The sequence below is a fragment of the Odocoileus virginianus genome, chromosome 17 (genome assembly GCF_023699985.2).
Source record: "Odocoileus virginianus isolate 20LAN1187 ecotype Illinois chromosome 17, Ovbor_1.2, whole genome shotgun sequence".
Classification (NCBI taxonomy): Eukaryota; Metazoa; Chordata; class Mammalia; order Artiodactyla; family Cervidae; genus Odocoileus; species Odocoileus virginianus.
The window spans coordinates 9950205-9972023 of record NC_069690.1 but is presented as its reverse complement, the minus strand read 5'-3'; the positions used below and the strand labels follow the sequence as shown (position 1 = coordinate 9972023).

The 21819-nt window shown below is 36.8% G+C and overlaps 1 protein-coding gene across 4 annotated transcripts in view; it reads right to left on the bottom strand.

Annotated features, from left to right (window-relative positions):
• Window positions 1-1059: 1059 nt before the first annotated feature.
• Window positions 1060-21819, bottom strand: part of RPS6KB1 (ribosomal protein S6 kinase B1) — a 38938-nt gene continuing 18178 nt past the window's right edge. For 2 of the 4 annotated variants that reach the window (XM_020908715.2, XM_070478574.1), the window contains exons 5-15: window positions 19732-19879; window positions 17564-17621; window positions 16025-16125; window positions 14160-14250; window positions 13888-13978; window positions 13219-13326; window positions 12861-12923; window positions 12590-12667; window positions 9261-9368; window positions 6445-6557; window positions 4627-5531 (exon numbers count right to left, since the gene is read on the bottom strand). In XM_020908715.2, the coding sequence (XP_020764374.1) occupies window positions 5294-5531; window positions 6445-6557; window positions 9261-9368; window positions 12590-12667; window positions 12861-12923; window positions 13219-13326; window positions 13888-13978; window positions 14160-14250; window positions 16025-16125; window positions 17564-17621; window positions 19732-19879 (1197 nt within the window). In that variant the 3' untranslated portion in view covers window positions 4627-5293. Of the gene's footprint in view, window positions 2131-4626; window positions 5532-6444; window positions 6558-9260; window positions 9369-12589; window positions 12668-12860; window positions 12924-13218; window positions 13327-13887; window positions 13979-14159; window positions 14251-16024; window positions 16126-16692; window positions 16940-17563; window positions 17622-19731; window positions 19880-21819 lie in introns of those variants that run through there. The other 2 variants (XM_020908737.2, XM_070478575.1) reach the window with 2 other exon arrangements.

Genomic DNA, 21819 nt, shown 5'->3' with positions numbered 1-21819 from the left:
CTGTTAGAAAAGAATTCCCCAGGTCTTCCCTGATGGTCCGTGGTTAAGACTCTGCGCTTCCAATCCAGGTGGTGTGGGTTCAAACCCTGGTTGGGGAACTAAGGTCCTGCATGCCACCTGGCCCAAAAAATTTTGTTAAAAAAGAACTTCCCTTATACTAGCTTCTCTAGAAGTTTTGAAACCTCATGCTTGAATCATTACTTGGGAAATTAAAGCTTGTACACAGGCCAATGAAACTTTGGAGAGTGGTTTGTTTGCCTACAGGTATTTGTGCAGGGTGGTGCAAAGGGAAAGAGAGGCGGTTCCTGTCTCCCCTTGAAACCTCATGAGGGAATCAAGATCTGTAACAAGTCTGAAGGACTGGTTATTATCTACATCTTGATGTGAGGCCTCTAGTTATTTTCTCATTTACCATCTATCAGTTTGCATACAAGAAAAAAAGACAGTGGTGAGGAGGAGAATTTAGGGGGTAGAGGCAGAAATTTTTCAGAAATTTACAACGCTGGTAAGACAAAGACTACACCAACATGGATTAATAAGGACAGTGACCAACCAGATACAGGTTAAGTCATTTTCATGCCTCATGGCTACCCAAACTGACAAAAGGACATTAGAAAACCTAACTTTTTCCCCTGCTAGGTTATAAGTACAACTATTTCTGTTCATTCAGGATGATATACTTTAACTATGTTACCTACTTTGAGAACCACTGCAAATATTAAAAAAAAACAAGCTTACTTGGCTTTAAATCACCTTCCTAATTTTGTGATGAAGCCAGTAGTTGTTATTTGGGTATACAGCAAGGGATGAGTTAAGAAAGACAGTTTGAGATTAGAATTTGGGTGTAAAAAATATGCTGACTTCTTGGTAAAAACCTAAGAGTTACTTCAGCCCTAACACAATACCTACTTACCCTATGGCCATATGGACAGCTCTGTTTCTGAATATGATTGAATAACAAAAGACTGTGGTGGAGAGTGGAAAGCACTTCACGTATGAACTGAGAAGGAGGGAAATGTAGCAGGAGCGCTGTGCTGTTCACTGATAGCACTGATGAACTGGAGGCATTTCTGCACTTTTATTCCTTCATCTCAAAAACGGGAATTAGAACCCATTGATTCTGTGAGTTCAGACCATACCCTCTAAAAGACTTTTATCAACATCAAGAGTCACTACTGTTTTATAAAAAAAAGTCCATTTGAGAACTTCTATAGAGAAACTATATTGGCAAATGTGATTGAATTACCTCATAAATAAGAGATGGTTTACACAAAACACCCATCTTACAGCAGATATATTGAGATATTAGTTAAAAACAGGTTTGTCCACTAAGTTATCTTGTGCATACACATCAAATAATGAAGTTGGCAAACGTGGCTGAAAAAACTGTTGAATGTTATAGCACAAGAAAGTCTTTCAGTGTTTTTATGTGAATCTGGCTTTCACATAATTTTTCACATGAACTTTTTTTTAAGCAACCAATCACATTCTACTATTTTGACAGAACTTGAAATCATAGATGTTTAACACCTAATAAAATCAGTACTAAAACTTGTTACAAATTTGTTCCTTCAGTTTCTCCACAAAAGCAATTTTTACAACTGTTATTCTTTACATATATATAGTTTATTAAATATGAGAACCTGAACACATCTAGCATATGAATGGGAAGAATTATTGAAACCACTTGTATATCTGATAGTTATTTCTTCCTATCTTAGGGTAATAATAATAAAAAAATCACTTCTATTTTATGTTCATTCAAATTTTCATTTAATTTCTATTTACATTCATTCAATCTGAAATCAAATACTTTAATACAGTAAACACAAGATGAAAAGCAGAAAAGGTGTTACCCTCAAAGCACTCCTAATAAGGCAGCTGAAGAATTTATTTACTCTGGTAGATGCAAAGCCAACTTGGGGTAGGGAAAAAAAAAGTTTTAAAAGAGCAGCACAGATGAGCCCCTCTTTCAAATGTCACTTCAGAGAACCCACTGAGAGAATGCTTGTGCTGTAGTGTAAACTAAGAATCACACGCGAAGAACTGTGTGTCAGTCAGCCACAGACCACAGGTCATGGTGGGACAGATACGCTATGATTATTCTGTCCAGCTCGCTAGCGTCTACTCCTATGGAAAGAAGGTAGATGTTTGGACATTGATGTTTATATTTCAGAAACTAACCATTTTCAGAGCCTCAAAATCCATTCTTCATAAATTCAACATTTCTCATGAGAATAATCTTAGATCTAGCCCTTATAAGCTAGGAACCACATGACTGAATAACCAAAATAGTTAGGTCCTATTTTAAATATAAAATCCAAGGCTTGGATGCAGTTTATTTATAATCGTGTATTTCTTAAAGAATGTTGAATTTATGGAGTACCATACATGCATTCTTCCCCCCCCCCATTACCTTCTATCTCAAAAAATAGTATGGAAAAATTCTTGAAGGATTCAAATTAGTTAAGACCATAAAGGAGAAAAAGAAATAACAATTTTCCTAAAAATCTGGTTCAATAATTAATACTTTACATTGTTAATCACAGCTGGTTTATAAATCCCAGTTTATTCTATAATGCTACAAACCTTATAAAATCAAAATTAGTAAACTTCAGTTCTCAGTGATTATATTTTAATTAAAAAACAGCATGTATAAAATAAAAAAATATCCTGTAAATAGCTGATTTTAAAGAAAATAAGTGATGAAAGAAAAACACTTAAATCTCTTTATACACTTACCTGGAATAATAAAGAACCCTTTCAGAAACTCAAAAGACTAGTATTATTGACATATATTTTAAACTATGCTTGGGTTTTTTACAAATAAATATAAGGTAAGCCATATTGCATAGGTGTGTGCTTTCTGTCTGTGACACTAAAGTGGCACTTGACAAGTTTTCACAGTCATAGTAGGGATATCCATTTATGAAATTTCTCAATAAACCTGCCACAGTATAGAAAATTAATTTAAAGTTTGAAAAGCTGTTATTTGTATGGATGGTAGGTATGAAATTAATGCTTTTTATGCAGGAAGTTACAGTGCTTGCCACTACTGCTGGCAGTACTAATTATGAAAATGGTTTAACTGTGGGGTGGTTACAGCCAGGCAATCACAATGCAAATGTTACTAGCAAATAGGACTGAGGAGGAATATTGTGGTGTAAAACTTTAACTGGAATTTGGTCAGGCAGTCAACACAATATTAACAGTAAACATATTTGAAACAAGTGTCAGAGTAGGACAAGTCATTTACAGTCTGAAATGAAGCCTGTATCTATCACCATAGCTTTTTGGGTTCTGTCTTTTTTAGACATCGTAAAGACCTGCACTTTAAGTACAATTTCTGCCCTCATTACTGTAGCTTCTCATTACTAGCTACAGTTATAAATTCAGTACACTGCTGCAATAGGGAAGAGGGGGTCTAGAGGGAGGGATTTAAAAAAAAAAAAACTTTCTGTCCAAAGATGAGCTGTTACCAATTGTTTATTGCCACAATTGAAAAAGTGTATTTCCAATCATTTTTCATGGTTTTTCATTTGTTTAATGTCATAGGATTTCATCTTATCTCACTTGAATTGTCATTTAAGCAAAGCTTGTCTCTTTTCTGGCTGAATTCAACATGCATAAATAATTTTATGGCTTGGATCCTATGGCTCAAAAAGGTCTGGAGAACATAGCAAGCAGCATCTATTTAAAAAAACTGTAGGGTTGCAAAATATTACAAATTGACTTTGCGCACTCAGACTGAAGACATTATAAAAGACAAACAAAAGGAGGTGATAAGACTCAACTGCAACTGCATGATCATCTATTATACCAGTATGCACTGAAATATATTTTTATAAAGCTCTGCAGATATTAAACCCTTTCACCATCTACAGTCATGGAAATGCTCTCTTTAAGGCAGGAAGTATTTAAGAAAGGTAGAGTTACCTTTATTTTTATTCTTTGTACCTGTGAATCACTTATGTACTTTGTTACAACTGCAAAAACATAGTGTCTTGTTAGCATATTTCCTAAATTAAGCCACTAAGTTTTATTCACTGTGGAAGACATTCATCAAAAGGCCATCAAATATTTTTATAATCAAAAAATGTAGCCCCAATATAGGAGAAAAAAAATATCTTTTTTCCTTTTAAAACCGTCGAGGAAGAAATATAAGGAAGGTAGACAGCCAAAACAGTAAAAAGAAGTAAAACTTAAAACCTTACCAAATTGCTGTAAAGACATGAGACACAAGAGAGTGGACCACGGCAACACCCTCTTCCCCTGGATCCCCTCCTCTCACTCTGCCGCCCCACGATATGCATTTTATCCTGACTCGCTTCTGTCCTTCAGCCACCGGCTGAACACGTTTGACATCTTGAACTAAATACTGGTATAAGGTGGCGGTATTTTTCCAGTGCAATGCAGGCCCAGGATAAGGATGAAATGAAGGACATACAACTTATGCCCATTCCAAGGCTTCCAGTTAAGCTTAGCACATAACAGTACTGCAAATAGAAATGATTAAGTAGATTCTTCTTTTTTTTTTCTCCTAGTATTACAGACAGGTATTGCAGCTGGGTTACTGAAAATAAACCCCAAGTCCACCCCAATCCCTCAAACGAGCCACAGCTGTGGTTAACAATGGTTCATTTGCATTTTTATTTCACCAAGAGAAGAAACAGAAGTTGTCTGGCTTTCTTCACACCAACCAATAATTTCGCATTTTTAAAGTTTGGGATGTTTTCCATAATGAGCTGAATCAAAAATCTATTTGAAAAATATATATTTATATAAAAAAAAGATTCAGGTTGTTGCACGTAAAACATCAATTGATAAGTTTTTTTCGTCTTTGATTCCATGTTGCTGGAAAGTTTAACCAAGCTTGCATGCTAATTTGTCCTTAGTTGCAAGTATTATAGGCAAATTCATACTTTGCCTAATGGAAGGAGAACCCTTCTTCGACACAATCAGAACTCAACAGTGATTCAGAAGCAACATCCTACCCTTAATACTGTCAGTTTCAAGCCATCAACATGAAAATCCTTGATAGGTTGAGACGACGTCGCTAGGAATCAATAATTGATGTGCCTAAGAATTCCGCAATACTATTTTCACTTAAGTTTTTTTGCACCATGATTGATTTTTTAAAATCCATGTTTAATTTTCCTCTGTCCAAAGTGTTCTATGTCATGACACTGACTCTTCGAGACTGTCATTTTGAGTCTTCCTGTTTCACCCTGCAGGATGCTCACACATCCCCTCCCCACCTTTTTGCCTTCAATTCATTAAAAGCATTGTTTTGTCATAGATTCATACGCAGGTGCTCTGGTCGTTTGGAGATCATGGGAAAAGCTTGCTTTTTGTACGGTCCGGAGTTCGGCTGTCGTATTGGAAGCGGTGCTGAAGCCTCCCCGCTCATCGTCACGTCCATCTGCTCTATCCCACTTGTCTCCATCGGGTATTCCACAGGCGTCTGCGGATTTGCCGTGCTGGCTGAAGCACCTCTTCCCCAGAAATCCCCAGGAGAAAATTTGACTGGGCTTTAAGACAAGGAAGAGCTATCATTTGTCTCAAGTACTATCTCAACAAGAAACATTTCCCTTACATTTAAAGCGAGTGGGGTCAGGTGATTTTTTTTCAATTTCCTTTTTGTATGGATTGGCACAGAGGCAGAAGTTGAGCCATCTCTCCCCTAGACTAATTGTTACTTTCCTAACTGGTCTCTTAACCTCCACACTTGCCCTCATAAAACCATCAATGATACTTAGAAAAAAAAAATAAATCATTTTACTCCCCCACTTAAAACAGCTCACTGCATTTAAAATATTTCTCCAAACCTTTGTCATTCCCTTCCTCACTCACCACAGTTCAGGAATGTTGACCGCCCTTTCATTTCCAAGAAGGCAGCCAAGTGCTTCCTCCTTGAGAACTTCTGCACAAGCTTTCTTCTAGCACCCCTGTGCCTCTCTTGTTTTGTGTGGCTAGCTCTTCCATGAATAGGCGCCCCCGTGTTATTTTCTGCATTCTACTAACACATTTTTTTTTTTCATATAGCATTTGGCACTACTTGTAATTACATATTTTTTGTATTTCCTTCTTTGTTTGTTTTGACTCTCTCACTAAATTGTAAGCTTCATCAGGACAAGGACAATTCCTGTCATAATCATGTGTCCCCAGCACACAGCACAACCCCTGGTGCATAATAAATGTTGAGCAAATGGTTAAAGAGGACACTTTGCAGTGCAGCAGCTCACCTTCAGGAGGGAAGGCAAGCTATATAGCATTTTCTCACTGATTAGTCACAGATGGATCACTTGCAATATAAGAAGGTAGAGATGTTGTGCTTAAGCCAACCAAGTAGGATGACAAATTTTCCATTTATGTTATTTGGCATAAATTTCTTAAACAATGCGCTTTCTTCTAGATTAAAAAATAATAACAAAGTCTGAATACCTGACAGGTGTTCGTGGGCTGCCAATAAATCTTCGAGGGGATCGGATTTTTGGTTCAAAGGAAAACTTTTCTTTCACGCTTTCAAGTACAGATGGAGCCACATATGTAAAACCCTGAAAGACAGTAACAGTGGACTACAGAATGTCGAGAAAAGGTGGCTGCTCAGTCTCTGACACACCAAGATAATGATGTACACCTAAAATCACCAATGTGATTACTCTCCAACCTCCTCAATCTCATTTCACACCCATTACCTTCCTTCCAGCCATTTCTAGACGCATAGACCCCAAGACAGCAGAATTCTATTGAACCCCAAAGGCCAGCAGACAAAATTTCACTGTATTAAAAGAAGTAGAACAAAACAGGAAACGTACAGGCTCTACATTAAGATGTTAAATACCAAGAGAAATGCAGAGAAATTCCACTGCTTCTAGCCACATACATATAAGCAACTCATTAGGCTGAACTAAAAATAGAATTCTCTAACTTGGCATATATGGTCTTTCTGGTTTTATGCCAATGATTGAAAAGATTTGGATTTTCCTGACAAGTAAGGGCCAACATTGTGTTAACAGGCAATAATGCAGTTTGTTAGCTTTAGTTCTTTCTTGGATCTGGCTATTAGATTACCAGCTATCATTAATCTTGCTGTTAATGTTCATCCCTTTAACAGTTAATCCTATACCTATCTTCCTATCCTTGTGACCTATACGCAGGCATTTGACTTATTATAAAAAGACTCAATAAGGCTTTGGGTGAAGTCCTGAAGAGTAAGGTGCAATTCTATAGAGCACATACTTTGTGACAGCTACATGTGGATCACCAAGGCCATTTCCACATATGTTCTAGTGGGCTGAAGCTTAACTACCAAGAGGACCAGACTCTGCCTTAATCATCTTTGAATATCCTTTAATTCTATTAGGATTTAAACTACTAGAGGGTGGGTGGGAGGTAGGCTCAAGAGAGAGGGTATATATATACACACACACACACACACACACTTACGCTTTGTATGTCAGAAATCAACACAGTATTGTAAGGCAATTATCCTATGGAATCTAGAAAAATAGTACAGACGAACCTATTTGTAGGGAAGGAATGGAGACTCAGATGTAGAGAATGGACTTGTGCACACGGCAGGGGAAGGAGAAGGTAGAAAGTAGCACTGACATATATACACTATCATGGGTAAAATAGATAGCTAGTGGGAAGCTGCTGAATAACACAGGGAGCCCAGACTGGCCCTCTGTGACGACAAGGGGTGGGATGGGAGAGGGAGGGGAAGCTGAGAGAGAGAGGATCATCTATATATAATTATGGCTGATTTGCGTTGTTATATGACAGAAACCAATACAATATTGTAAAGCAGTTATCTCTCAATAAAAAAAATACTAACTGAACCGCAGTTACTACAGTCACAATCCCCAGATAAGTGAGCTGTTACTATTTTAAATTAGTTTTAAGAGATCTTTGTGTACAGAATTCTGGCTACCACCTAAAAATGAATTGTTCTTGTGTTCATTAGTTGTTCAATTTAAATAATTAAGAGAAGCGCAACAACTCAGAATGAAAGCTTAGCTCCATAACTTCTGCCACCACAACTTTGGATTTCTTTGTAGCAAGGTAAGATGTTTCTAGACTTTTTAATGGGGGAAAAAATTGTCAAACTAGCTAAAACTCCATAATGCTCAACTGAAGAAAAGGTCTGTATGTTGAATCAAAGGTATAAATTCCACATCAGTAGAAAAGAAAACTTCACATAATGAAAGAAAAAAAAGAAAGCAACAACAACATGAAAATGAATCATGCCTACTCCCCTAAATGAGAGATTTTACTAAGGGAGAATATAGTAATTTTGCAAATCATGTAGACATTCATCTTCCTTCTTAAGTAATTAAAATGCTATAAAATTATATTTTTCACTTATATTCTTATACTACTATATAATCATACATTTATAGAATTATTACTATTCAATGTCATTTACTCAAAAGCATACTGTACTATGGTGATTTAAGTGTTATTTTACACGATTTCTGTGTTCCATGCTAACTTCAGAATCGACCCTCCGCCCCAAAAGATACAATACTGTGTTACATTGTGATTTGAGAATCAAGTTAATGACAAATCCTGTGAACTCATAAACAAGGGAGAAAAAATTTCCAAATGATTACTTTTCCCATGTTCTACTCTCCCTAGAGATAGTCCAAAAAGAAATGATAAAAGATAATGACAAATGACAAAGGAAACAAATGACATGTACTTATAGTAATAAAATAAGCACTAGGCAAATAATATGTAATGATGGTCATCAGATATAAATCTATCATTTCTGTTGATCAAAATCTAGAAGTTCTGGTTTTCTATCTGAGGAGACAAAGTATAAATCAATACAGATACTTCCTCCTTAGGGTTCATTTGCTTACAATCACACATGAAGCAATGTATTTTGACATCAAATATTTAAAATCAACAGGTTAAAAATCCCCTACAGATAAAAATCTTTAGCTGTTTCAGGAATAAAGTAGTTACTATCAGCCCTTCTTCTCCTACTGCTATGGCTGTGTGGCTTTCAGTTAGGATGCTGAGCCAAACATTTTAAGTCAGTGGCCTATTCAAAAAATGAATCATATACTCTGACTCTAATCGCTAAAATGGAATGCTGAGTTATGCAACATCAATTACTCATCAATAAGTCATAAGGGGGTAACTTAAAAAAAGCAACTTAGGGTATCTACATTCTAACTTTCTTATTGAAAAGGGCCCATCCTCATATCTAAATTTCCCAGGGCTGCACGGGAAAGCCTTTTACTTACCAGGAAGACCTGGTTGGCACTTTCACTGAGAGCTGAGTCATCTGGGCTGTCAACAGGTGTCTGACGTGTAAACTTGGAATCAAACTGACTCACATCCTCTTCCGATTGCTTTATAAAGAAAAACGATTAGAAAATGGTGAACAGACTGTATTATACATAACAATCAAAGGCATTACATGCGTTAGAGAAGGCTACAGATAAAGCTCTTTTCTCAGGGTTTGACTGTAATAAGAGTAGAATAGCCTGAGCAGGCACAGATTGAAAAATAAATACAACTAGAAAGTATCAAAGGTCAAATGACATCTTTAGTTATCATTTCTATCAAAAATCTGGCTATCAATCATCCCCTCTCACAAAGCTTCAGTGTGCCTAGCTAAATCCCTTTTTATAGACAATTTGCAGAATTGGCAAAGCTGTAAAAAACTTGAAGCAGAGTTTAAACACAAAGTAACATGCTCTGGTTAAAAGATTCTTCCCATAACTTGTTTCATTCCTTTAAATTTCTTTAGGAACAAGAATAATATTCTGCTCTGCCTAAGTATATTTTCTTGTGAAGGAATATTATCACCTAAATCTGACTACCCAATCTGTTTCCTCTCTCTGGTACAACATCAGACTCGTGGCTGTGTCAAGGAACTCAGGAACCAGGACTTCCCTGGTGGTCCAGTGGTTAAGACTCTGCGCTTCCACTGCCAGCGGCACAGGTTCAATCCCTGGTTGGGGAAGTAAGATTCCATATGCTGCACAGTATAGCAAAAAAAAAAAAGAACCTCAGAACCAACAGGATGGAAAAGATGTCTAAAGATGGAAAAAGCTGAACATCAATAAAAATAACTGCAATGAATTAAAACTTAAATATGTTAAACAGCATGAATTCATAATTGTAGTAAAAAAAAAAATCCCATAATTCATTGGTCAGTTTTGGAAGATACTAGGGAACTAATTCATTATTTCAAGAACTGGGAAAGAAAACATTTATCCTGCCTTTTCTATACAAACTGTGCCTCAGGTAACCAAACAACTGATTGTCCTGATCTTTTCACAGGACAATTCCACCTAACAAAGAATGAATAACGATTACTGGAATAGGACAATTCTGCAAACCCTTAACGCAATCTCGGAACTAACTAGGCTCTAGATGCTCAGCCTGAGCACTGCTGACATTTTGGACCTGATGACTCTTGTTGCAGGAGGCTTGGCTGTCCAGTGCATTACAGGACGTTTAACAGCATCTCTGGCCTCTACCCATAAGCATCAGTAGCACCCCTCCCTAAGTTGTGGCAGCTTGTCTCTGACATTGCCAAATCAACCCTGGCTGAGAACCACTGATACAGGCAATGATTAATGACCACTAACATCACTAACTCCGGGAGTTGGTGGGGGACAGGGAGGCCTGGCGTGCTGTGATTCATGGGGTCGCAAAGAGCTGGACACAACTGAGCGACTGAATTGAACTGAACTAAACATGTAATTTAAGTAAGTTAAACTGAAATGTTTAAGTACACATTATATCTTCTGATCAAAATATACAGCACCAAAAATTTAATCTGAATCAGATCTAAACTAAATCTATACTATCAGTTTTCAGAAATATGAGGAACAGGTGAACATGGCTGAGGACACACCATGGAGTTAAAACCAGCAAAATCAAAATAGGAGCAACTGCACAGGACAAATGGTAAAGTTTCTTTAGTAAGTCCTCAAAGGAGGAATTGAGAGGAGATATCAGGTCTGTCTAGTCAAAGCGATGGTTTTTCCAGTAATAATGTATGGATGTGAGAGTTGGACCATAAAGCAAGCTGAGCACCGAAGAATTGATGCTTCTGAACTGTGGCGTTGGAGAAGACTCTTGAGAGTCCCTCGGACTGCAAGGAGATCAAACTGGTCAATCCTAAAGGAAATCAGTCCTTAATGTTCTCTGGAAGGATTGATTGCTGAAGCTGAAATTCCAATACTTTGGCCACCTGATGCGAAGAACTGTCTCACTGGAAAAGACCCTGATGCTGGGCAAGACTGAAGGCAGGAGGAAAAGAAGACAGAGGATGAGACAGTTGGATGGCATCACTGACTCGATGGACATGAGTCTGAGGAAGCTCCAGGAGTTGGTGATGGGACAGGGAAGTCTGACATGCTACAGTCCATGGGGACACAAAGAGTCGGACACGACTGAGGGACTGAACTGATCTATGGATGGAGAGACTTAAGAAACACAGTAATCAACCTATACAGGTCTTGACTGAATCCTTATTGAATCAAAACAACAGGGGAAAAAAAAAACAACTGGGGAAACTGTTAGCTTTTTAGCTATGATGATAGCATGGTGGTTATGTTTATGTTTAAACAAGAAGACTTGATAATTTTTGAAGCTGGGCAGTTGGTACATGAGGGTTTTATCCTGACAGTTATGTTCAAATTTTAAATTTTAAAATATGTTGAAATTTTAAAGCAAGCAACCCCTGTGCTCCTAGGACCAAATAACCATCATTGTTAGACTACTCCTTTTCCTCCGCTTCAAGAAACAGAAAACGAAACCATCTTTTCTCAAATTCTTGAGGTGGGAAAAAGGAAGAATACACTAACTCATTCACTTATAAACGTATTGTTATGGTTTGAATGGTGTCCCTCCAACGTTCACATGGCGAAGTTCTAACCCAGGACCTCAGAATGTAACCTTGTTTGGAATGAAGTCTGTCACAGAGGTAACTAGTTAAGGTCAGATAATACTGGAGTAGGGAGGGATCCTAATCCAATATGACTGGTGTCCTTACAAAAATGGAAAATTTGGATGCAGATCTACACACAAGGAGAATGCCACATGAACATGAAGGCAAAGATAGGATGATGTACCTACAAGCCAAGAAATGCCAAGGATTGCCAGCAAACCAGCAAAGGCTAGCAGATAAGCATAAACAGTCTCTCACAGCCTGTATCAACAACCAACCCTGACAATACCTTGATGTTGAACTTCTAGCCTCCAGAACTGTAACACAGTAAATTTCTGTTTAAGCCACCTAGTTTATGATACCTTGCTATATGAAAGCAAATTTAAAATGGGCTGAGTTAAGCAAAACAAAACAAAGCAAGAAAACTAAAAAGTCCCAATTACTTAAGCTATTTAATTATCTTAGGCAACCAACTTAAAACCAGTTAATATAGTCATTAATTGCTGATGTAGTTCCTTAAAAGACTGCAGAATACAGATTCTGAAGAGAAAAGAGGATGGGCCAAAGGTTTTCATATCATTAATAAATATTACTAACTGGTCTGAGATTTTCTTATTCTAAAAAAGTACCAGGGCTCTCAAATTACATGCTTTCATGAATACACACCAAAAGAGGCTTGAAGGGGGGCTCCACCTTCCGAGCCAGCAGTTCTTCCCAGTTAATATGTCTGAAGAATGGATGAGCCTGGGAAAAAATGAAACAAAAAATCAGGAAGAAAGATTAAGGGGAACAGACTTCACTGGATTGACAAATTAACAGATTATTTGAAGTTACCAATCACAAAATAAGATACTTATGAGCAACTACATATAACCTTCACAAATGTACAAAATTGGCATTCTCTTCCCCTCAAACCACCAAACATGCCAGTCCCTACCTGAACTTCTCCAGCATCCCCAGGACCAGCTCCAAGACGAGAAGCAGCATTTCTTTTCAGCAGCTTTTAGGAAGGAAAAGAAAAACACTGATGAACTTAATCAAACTGATTAATTTTCTTTATAGAACTTGCAGGTCTATTTTGCCTTGATGCTTTATTAATTACTTCCAAACATTGTCTGGGAATAAAAAGAAAAGAAAGTCTTTAAATAAACACATTTGTACTTTGAAGGCAAAAACTGTAGGCTTTTTTGTCAACATCTATGTATGATTCTATATTCAAAATGTATATTCAGTTCTGTCTATTTAAATCCCAGTAGTTGAGACTTATGGGTTGAGTGCTGATTTTAGAATCCTACCTTTTTAAGCAGATCTCTGGCTTCTTGCGTGAGGTAGGGAGGCAAATTGAGTTTACATTTGAGGATTTTGTCAATTGTTTTCTTTCTATTCTCCCCAGTGAACGGGGGCTAAGAATAGAAGACAGTAAGAAAAATTAGCATGGAAAGAATATCAAATTTTAAATAACAGAATTATCCATTTCCTGAACTAGTCAGTTACACAGAGATCAGAAATATATGCTCTGATGTGGGATGACTGACCGCTAAAGAGCTGTAGTTTTTAAGCAATGGCACAGAGATAAAGCAACGTCCTGGAAGAAACTGGTTTTCTACCATTAGCCTGGTGTGATAATGTATGAGCCATGTGATTTTATGCTTCACTTTGTCCATCTATAAAATAAGGGCAATACTTGTTTTGCCTCTGATTCATAGGACCACAGGCCATGACACAGATCATCTAAATGAAAATACTTCTAAAAGTACAGATGAAAATACTTCTAAAAGTACAGAGGCCCATAATACCACTAATAAAGCGTTGCTAGTATTAGATTTTTAAAAATAACTTCATTGAAAAATAACTAATTTCATGGGTGACATTTTCCAAAAGCACAGGCAACATCTCTTCCTGCACTGACTCCGTAACGACTCAGCACAGACCATAATACATGCAGCTTTTAACTGTGCACCTACTGCTCCAGTCAGCATGTCATACATTAATGCTCCCAAACTCCACCAGTCCACAGCACGGTTGTGGCCGCTTCTCATCAAGATCTCAGGGGCCCTACAAAGAGGAAAATAACACACCTAAGAAACCCACTAGTTGCATATCATCTGAATCAAAATTTCTACAAGATAGAGAATCAAACAGTGCAACAGAAAATCCAGCACACTTATTCCTTAAACCAGGTAAAAGTTAGCTATTGCCCCCAAACCAGCAATATTTCTTTCAACATGCAGCTCACATGTATTCTATTGTTCCACAAAATGTGTGTGTGACTGTTCCGTCATGAATAGATTCTTTGCATAGTCCAAAATCTGTTAGTTTGACGTGACCTAGAATGAAAGATTAAAGATGGTTATTCTGAGAATTCTAAGTACGTGCAGTGTTTAAATGTTTTCATACGAGACAATAATCTACCCTTCCATTTTAATTTTTCTGCCTTCAATTTATTTTTTGAGATCAAGAACTAGCAATGTTCCATCCAAAAATAAGGATGCTAATTCATGCAGGGTAAGGCAAAATTACCTTTGCCAGTGATATAATCTATCTTGTGGGAAAATAAATAAGACAAAAAGGCAAACAGCTTGTCTAAGGCTCCAGCTTTACATATACCAAAAATCCTTTACCATCCTGAGCAAGTAAGTCCTGGAAAAACTTGATGAAGTCTGGATTAAGTATACAGACCCTAAAAAAAAATCTTCTGCATGCTTTAAACAAAGGTGTGACACTGTACTTCAAATATATTGCTTTTATCACCATGAACTGTGACCTAACAGTTCTTAAAACAGTCTTAGTCACTATAACAAGTTAGCTTATTCTGCCAATGCAGTTTGGAAAAAGAAATGAAATTTCTACATAGCATGGAACCATCATTTCTGATCCAGAAAGTAAAAAACTCATCACCTTATACAAAGAACACTTCAGTTCAAGTTTAGTCCTGCTGACCTGTCATTAGCTATCCAGTAGTTTAGCAACCCCAGGGACCCTACTATTCCAGGTTTATTTTGAGAAAAGGCAATGGACTATAAATAAACTCACATGTAAATGTGTACTTTACTCTGACATAGAAGAAGAAATATGACATTTTCACAGAACTACCTGATACACTTAGGTTATGGATCAAAGAAGTTAACTAATCACATTCCTATTTTATCCCTTGTCTTAGAATTCAGAATCTAAATTTGGGCCAATGAGGACAAAACTGGGAGAAAGGAAGATACACAGATATCTACGACAAATGTGGTTAAATACAGCATTTCTCCAAAAAAAAAAGGGAGAGGGGGAGAAGAAAAGAGAAAAAAATCCCACAATTTGAAACATTTATTCTGGCATCGGTTGTCCATAAGCCATTTTCTGTTCGAGAGCTAACTACCTCTTGCATCATTTGATAAACACCTAAGGATCAGGAGCTGCCACTAGCCCCCAGATACCGCATTGGCTGGCTGCTCCTCTGGGATGTGAGTGAACTGCCAAGTCTGCCCAGCCCAGGTTACCCTCACATAAGCTGAACTGTCTGTAGCAACATGCAGTTACCATCAAGGCTCACTCTGCGGTACCCACAGCTGTAGAGAATATTAGTTTGTCTGATTCTTACATTTGTTACAGACAGACAGCAAGGATAAACTGATGCCTACTAAACATTTTATTTCCAAAGTATAATCAAATAGTTTGGTTCAGTTCTAATCTCCTTCTCTTTTATACAGCATTAATAGAATTTATCATAAAAACATTGTTTCTATTTCTGTATTTTCATCATTAAAGAAAACTCAATTTATAAAGTTAAGATTCACTTTCCAACTTAAGAAACAAACCAAAATTAATATTTGGACTGGCTTTTGGCTCACCACACTTTATGTAAGGATTTCAAAAGAATGACAAGCTATAAAGAGTAAAGGTTAAACTAGAAAAGGGAGTTGAGTGGCCAGTTATCCTCAACTCTTTTTAATCTCATTAACCTTAAGTACAAGCATCATGATGCTATAAATTCTGAGGGAGGAACATATAGTAACAGACACATGAATATGGGGCTTTGAAAATGACCATGAACCTGTGTGGAAGATTTTAAGATGATTATTTACTATAGAACTGTTTACAGTATATCTCCACCTTGGTGATTAAGCATGATATTCTCCGGCTTCAGGTCTCTGTAGATGATCCCCTTTTGATGTAAATGCCCCAAAGCCATGGAGATTTCTGCCAAGTAAAAGCTGGAAACAAAAGTGATTTAATAAAATTAAAAAGAATAATCCACTCAAAGCAGTTTATGTTTGGAGCAAAATTCCTTGAAAGAAATAGACATGCACCAAAGACCAAATTAGTGGGGGTGGGTATGGGGAAGAGAGATGGCATAGGCTGCTGCCAAAACGCATGGAGACATTTATGTTTCACTTGTTTAGTGAAACTATAAAATGTTTTATTTCATCAATAAAACATCTTGCTAAAACTGCAAAGTCGTCCAGATTATGCCAAACTGTCACTGGTCATGTTTTGCTCTGTCTATGTGGGAAATGGGCCAATAGTCATTCAGATCAAAGCAAATTTCTCCCACCCACCCCCAATTTTTAAATTCCATAAGAAATAGGAACTTCATTATTCTCCGAGATCAAGCCTTAGTTTAAAAAATACCTTAAAACCTGACCCTTAAAAGCCCACTCATCCCTTACTTAATACAGCTGCATATTTATATACAGCTCATGCCCACAGTATCTGCCCTCCCTCTTGCCAGCCAGCCCACAACTATAAATTGTGTGACACTCAAATTTATCTACCTCAAAAGAATAAAGGGCTGAGTCAACCCTGTCTGGATTCGAAAAGCACAAGGCACTGCAATACTGGCTGCATAACAATGTTGCAATCCTGCAGATTACTCCAGGATGGAGAGGGTGTGTCCTAGAGAACTGAGGCAGTTTCACAGCCAGCAGGACCACAAACACAGCCTCCAACACGGCTCAGAGAGCCTCCTCCAAAAAAGGGCACTTCATCCCTAAGGCTCTTAAATGCAGCTTCTGTGTTAGAAAAGGCCTGAAATTAAACAATGGAATGCAGTTTGGTAATTAAGGTAGAAAAAAACATTTAAGTGTTTTCTATTCAATTAATGTGTAGGATAAACTGATTTATTGTTACCCAGTACTGTCATCTCACAAAAGGGTATGTATATTTTTAATTTGAAGCAGATGCCATCTTAAGAAATAGAAGGGTAGATCCCATCCTGGCCACTGAATCAATCCACAGATGATGTGTGCAGACTTATCACCTCCCTAAGACTGCACCTTGGGAACTGGAAAGTCTACAAAAAAAAGGAGATGGTTTCTGATATTTTCCATGGGTCCACACATAAAAGTTTCACTGGAAAACCACACTCACCCAGAGCCAAGGCAGGCAGCTTACCAATTCAAGGAAATAAAGCCCCAGTGAGAATGGATCTGTTAGGAACTGGTGTGAAGAACGTTCCACCCAAGGCCTGGGGGCAAAGGAATGATGTGATCTCTAATAGCTGCCAAGCGCAAAGCTGCTTCTCCCCATTGAGTCCTGAGTGACTGACTGGCTCCAGAACAATTTACTGGCTGCCCACAGTGGGAACAAGACTTTGCTTTTAATTATAGGAATTATTACCTGAATTCATAAAACCACAAAAATTTCACTTACCAGGCTGTGTCTTCCATAAATATTCCTTCTCTTTCTAACTGCATAAATAATTCTCCTCCTGTAAAGAAAAGAAAAAGACATTAGCAATACAACAATCTTTATTTCCAACAATCCACTTCTAATGAGAGGGTTTGTGCTTTCCTCTTAACCATAATTAAAAGACATCAACCCTTTAAAAATAAAAAACAGATCCTAAAAATTAGAGGTTTAAAACTAAGTCCTCAGGATTCCATTTTTAGCAGTGTTCTTCTTATGTGAAATACACAAGTTTGGGAATTCTAGCTTTTAGATCTAAACTTCAAAATATTTACAACAGATTTCAGACTTGAGGTTAAAAAAAATCTTGATTCAAGCTTCTCTAACATTTTACCGGTAAGTGGAAAAATGTTGATATGTAATTAAACCATCCTTGCAAATTAGTGAATGCCCACATTCCACATTTTTAGAACTCTAAAATGGAATGAATTTGTCAGTCTTAGGTAGATAGTATGGCATGATTTGAATATCAAAATAAACAATGTTACAATGTTAACAAAATATTATAGCTTACTAAATAATCTTAGAATCCATGAGTACACAATGATTTAAATAAAAGAATAGATAAATTTCTGTTTTATAATGGGGGAGAACAGAAAGCTCTGTTACAGTAGAATGCCAAATAACAAATGAAGGAGGCATGATGGAATAAGAAAAATCACTTGGCAATCATAGTTAATTGTTTCAGGCAAGAATCAATGGATGCTAAAACTGTATGTGAAAGCTTGATGAGAGATGAGATATTTGAATAATCTCAAAGTATCTCCTCAAGATACTTGTTAATTAAAAAAAGGAAAAACTTCACCAAAAAAAAAAACACAAAAAAATTCACCGCCTTGTATGTATGATCAAAGTTAAAATCAACAGTAATGGAACAAAGATACAAATCTTATGTACTTCTTGCTCCAATACACAGAGCAGGAAAGGCCGTCACTTCAGTGGTCCTCCCAGAAGTGCATACCCTGAGTCTAATCCTTAGGAAACACCAGATAAGCCCAAACTGATGCACTCTACAAACCAGACTGCACCCTTCAAAACTGTCAAGGTCATGAAAGACAAAGAAAGACGTAGGAACTGTTTCAGATTAAAGGAAACTAAGGAAAGAGATTACTGCTATCAATGTTAATTTCCTATTTTGATAATTTAAGTATAGTTATGTAAGATACTGTGGTTAATTTCAGAAAAATATACTGAAATATTTAGGGACAAAGGGAAATCAAGTCTGCAACACTCTCTTAAACAGTTCAGAAAAAATTATGAATATATATACACATGTGTGTATAGATATCTATAAACACATTTATGTATATATATCTATATACACACCTGCATATATACAGATACAGAGAGGGAGAAAAAAGAATGATGAAACAAAACAATTGTGGTAAAATGATAATACTTGGGGAATCTAGGTGAATAGTAGGTGGGAATTCTTTGTCCTATTGCTGCACCTTTTTTGTGTAAATCTGAAAGTAGGTTAAAATACAGTTACAAGAAAAAATGGTAACAGTCACAAAAAAGTTATTAAATTATGCAGCTTTCTATTCTATGTTACAGGCTATTGTGAAATCTGTTTTTCAGAAAACTCAAGTGTGTTTGCTGGAAATAGATACCTGTGATCTAAAAATGGTATGGGGTGCCACAAATTCCTAGGAAGGGGTAAGTCCTGGAATGAGTGGGGGATTTCCAATGTAAAAATGCAAAATCTATCTGTAGAATTACACTAAGTAAAAAACACTTCTGTTTAAAGATGCAATACCAAAAATACTCATTACCTTAAACAATACTCTAAGTTTTCCATTTCAGTTAGTGGTTTATTTGAATTTTATTATCTTACCCAAGTGCAGTCAATTTGATGGCTATCCATTAGGTTTTTGTTATTTTGTTAACTGATTACAAGAGAATTAAGATAAAACATTACAGATGAAGAAAAAAGACAACCTTTAAAGTTTCCTTCATATTTGTCTACAAAAAGAAACATCTGGTCCCATGTGAATTTCTTATGTTAATGTATTTGTTGATTTTAAGAACTATTTGGTCACACTGGGAAAAAGCATTGTTCTATTGAAAAATAATGTTTTGAACAAGTTTCTGGAGCTAATGCAAATAATTACACCAAACTGTGTACTGACCGCTGAGATACTCAAGGATGAGGTAGAGTTTTCCACCGGTCTGAAAGGCATAAATTAAATCCACAATGAAAGGATGCTTTACTTCCTCCAGAATATTCCGTTCTGCTTTTGTATGAGCTGTATCTTTAGCATTTCTTACTATCATTGCCTAAAGGAAAAGAGATGATCTATAAGAACAAAATAGTAGACATTTTTATCCTATAGGATCGGGAAAATCTATTTTGTGCTTTTCTCGCCAACATTAAACTATGAATCTTAGTTCTCACTAGAGCCTGAGAGAGGGGAAACGGAAGACATTCACCTCTTATATACATCTGCACTGTTTGGATTTTTCTGCAGTAAACATGTAAATGAAAACCTAAATAATTTGTTTTCATGTAAACAGATCAAGTTTATTCAGATATTCACTAACTTTTTTGAATGTCTACTCTTTTCTAGGCTCTTAACAAGAAAGCAGAATTAACAGGAGTCTCCAGCCCATAGGAGCCCAAAGTCCCAGGGAAGAGAGATGAGTCATGGAGCTAAGCACCAGGTGCCACGGGTGAACAGCAGAACTAGACATGACAGCCAGAAGTCTTCCTGTAGGTGGCATACCTAAGCTCTATCATAAAAAATTATTAAGATAAAATGTGGAAGGTGGAAAAAAAAAGGCACTCTCAATGCAAAAGTGACCTGACAGGACAGAGCGTGTTGAGAGGATCTACTAAGTAGCTCAGCATGGTTAGAAGTGGTTAGGAGATGTATTAGGCTGGAGATATAGGTGGAGGCCAGGAAATGGAAAGCCCCGGCATCGAGGAAAGGCATTTGAATTATATTCTTTAGAGGATGAGAAGAAATCTTGAGGTAAGGTAAATGAATAACACTTGGCTTTAAGAAAGACAGCTCAAGTAGCAGTGTGAAGTTTTAGGGAAGAAACAACATCTGTTAGGAGGCTAGAAAAGTAGCTAAGAAGTAAAATCTGTAACTAAGAAAACGAAGGTGGGGGAAAAAAAAGGGTAAAAGTGCATCATTAGCACATTCTGACTACTGAGATATGAGAAGAATGATACCATGGTTTCTGTGTAACTAATAGTGTCATTGAGGAAATGGAAACAAAGAAGAAAGTTTTGGGGAAATGATACACTGTTTTGGACATGAAAAAGCATGTACACAAGGTTATAGGTTGGAATATCATCAATATTTGTAAAAGTGAAACATTAGAAACTATCTAAATGCCTAAGCATAGGATAGTGAATGAAAACCCTATAAAGCAATGAAAAGAATGAGGGGGACTTCCCTGGTGGTCCAGTGCCTAAGACTCTGCACTCCCAATGCAGGGGCATGGGTTCAATCCCCGGTCAGGGAACTAGATCCCCACATGCCACAACTAAAAACCCTGCACGCTGCACCTAAGACTGCAGCCAAATAAAGAAAGAAAAATAATAAATATTTTTTTTTAAAAAAGAACAAGGAATATATCTGTGAAAGCAAGGTGCAAAAGAACATATATGGCACAGCAGTACACACAGTATGCTACCTTTTGTGTAAAAGAGGAAATAAAAATATAATAATATGTACATCCTTACAAATGCATTAATGAGCACAACTAAGATAAGTCAAACGTTAATGAAAGGGTATCCCCTGACAGTCTAGTTCTCACTGCCAAGGTCCTGGGTTCAATCCCCGGTCAGGGAACTAAGATCCTACGTGCTGTGTGGTGTGGTCAAGAAAATAAAATAAAATCCTAACAAGAAACCTATCCAAAAAAAAAAAAAGCTAACAACCATGGGAAGGCAGGAAAAGGAATGGGAATTTTAAATAAAACCTTAATAGTTTTATCATTTATCTTTCTTCTTACCTGAGTCAAATATCATATGGTGATTATAAAATGGAGATCTTGAATTCTGAGCCATGACAATGTTTTATACATTTCAAAAAAATTAAATCAACAAGGATAGGGGAGGCAAATAAAACTGAGTACAGGAGAGACACATAAATTTAATTGACTTTTATTAGGTTGGCCAAAAAGTTCATCTGGGTTTTTCCATACAATAGTACAAAAAACCAAGTGAACTTTTTGTCCAATCCAATTCTTTGATAATTTTACCA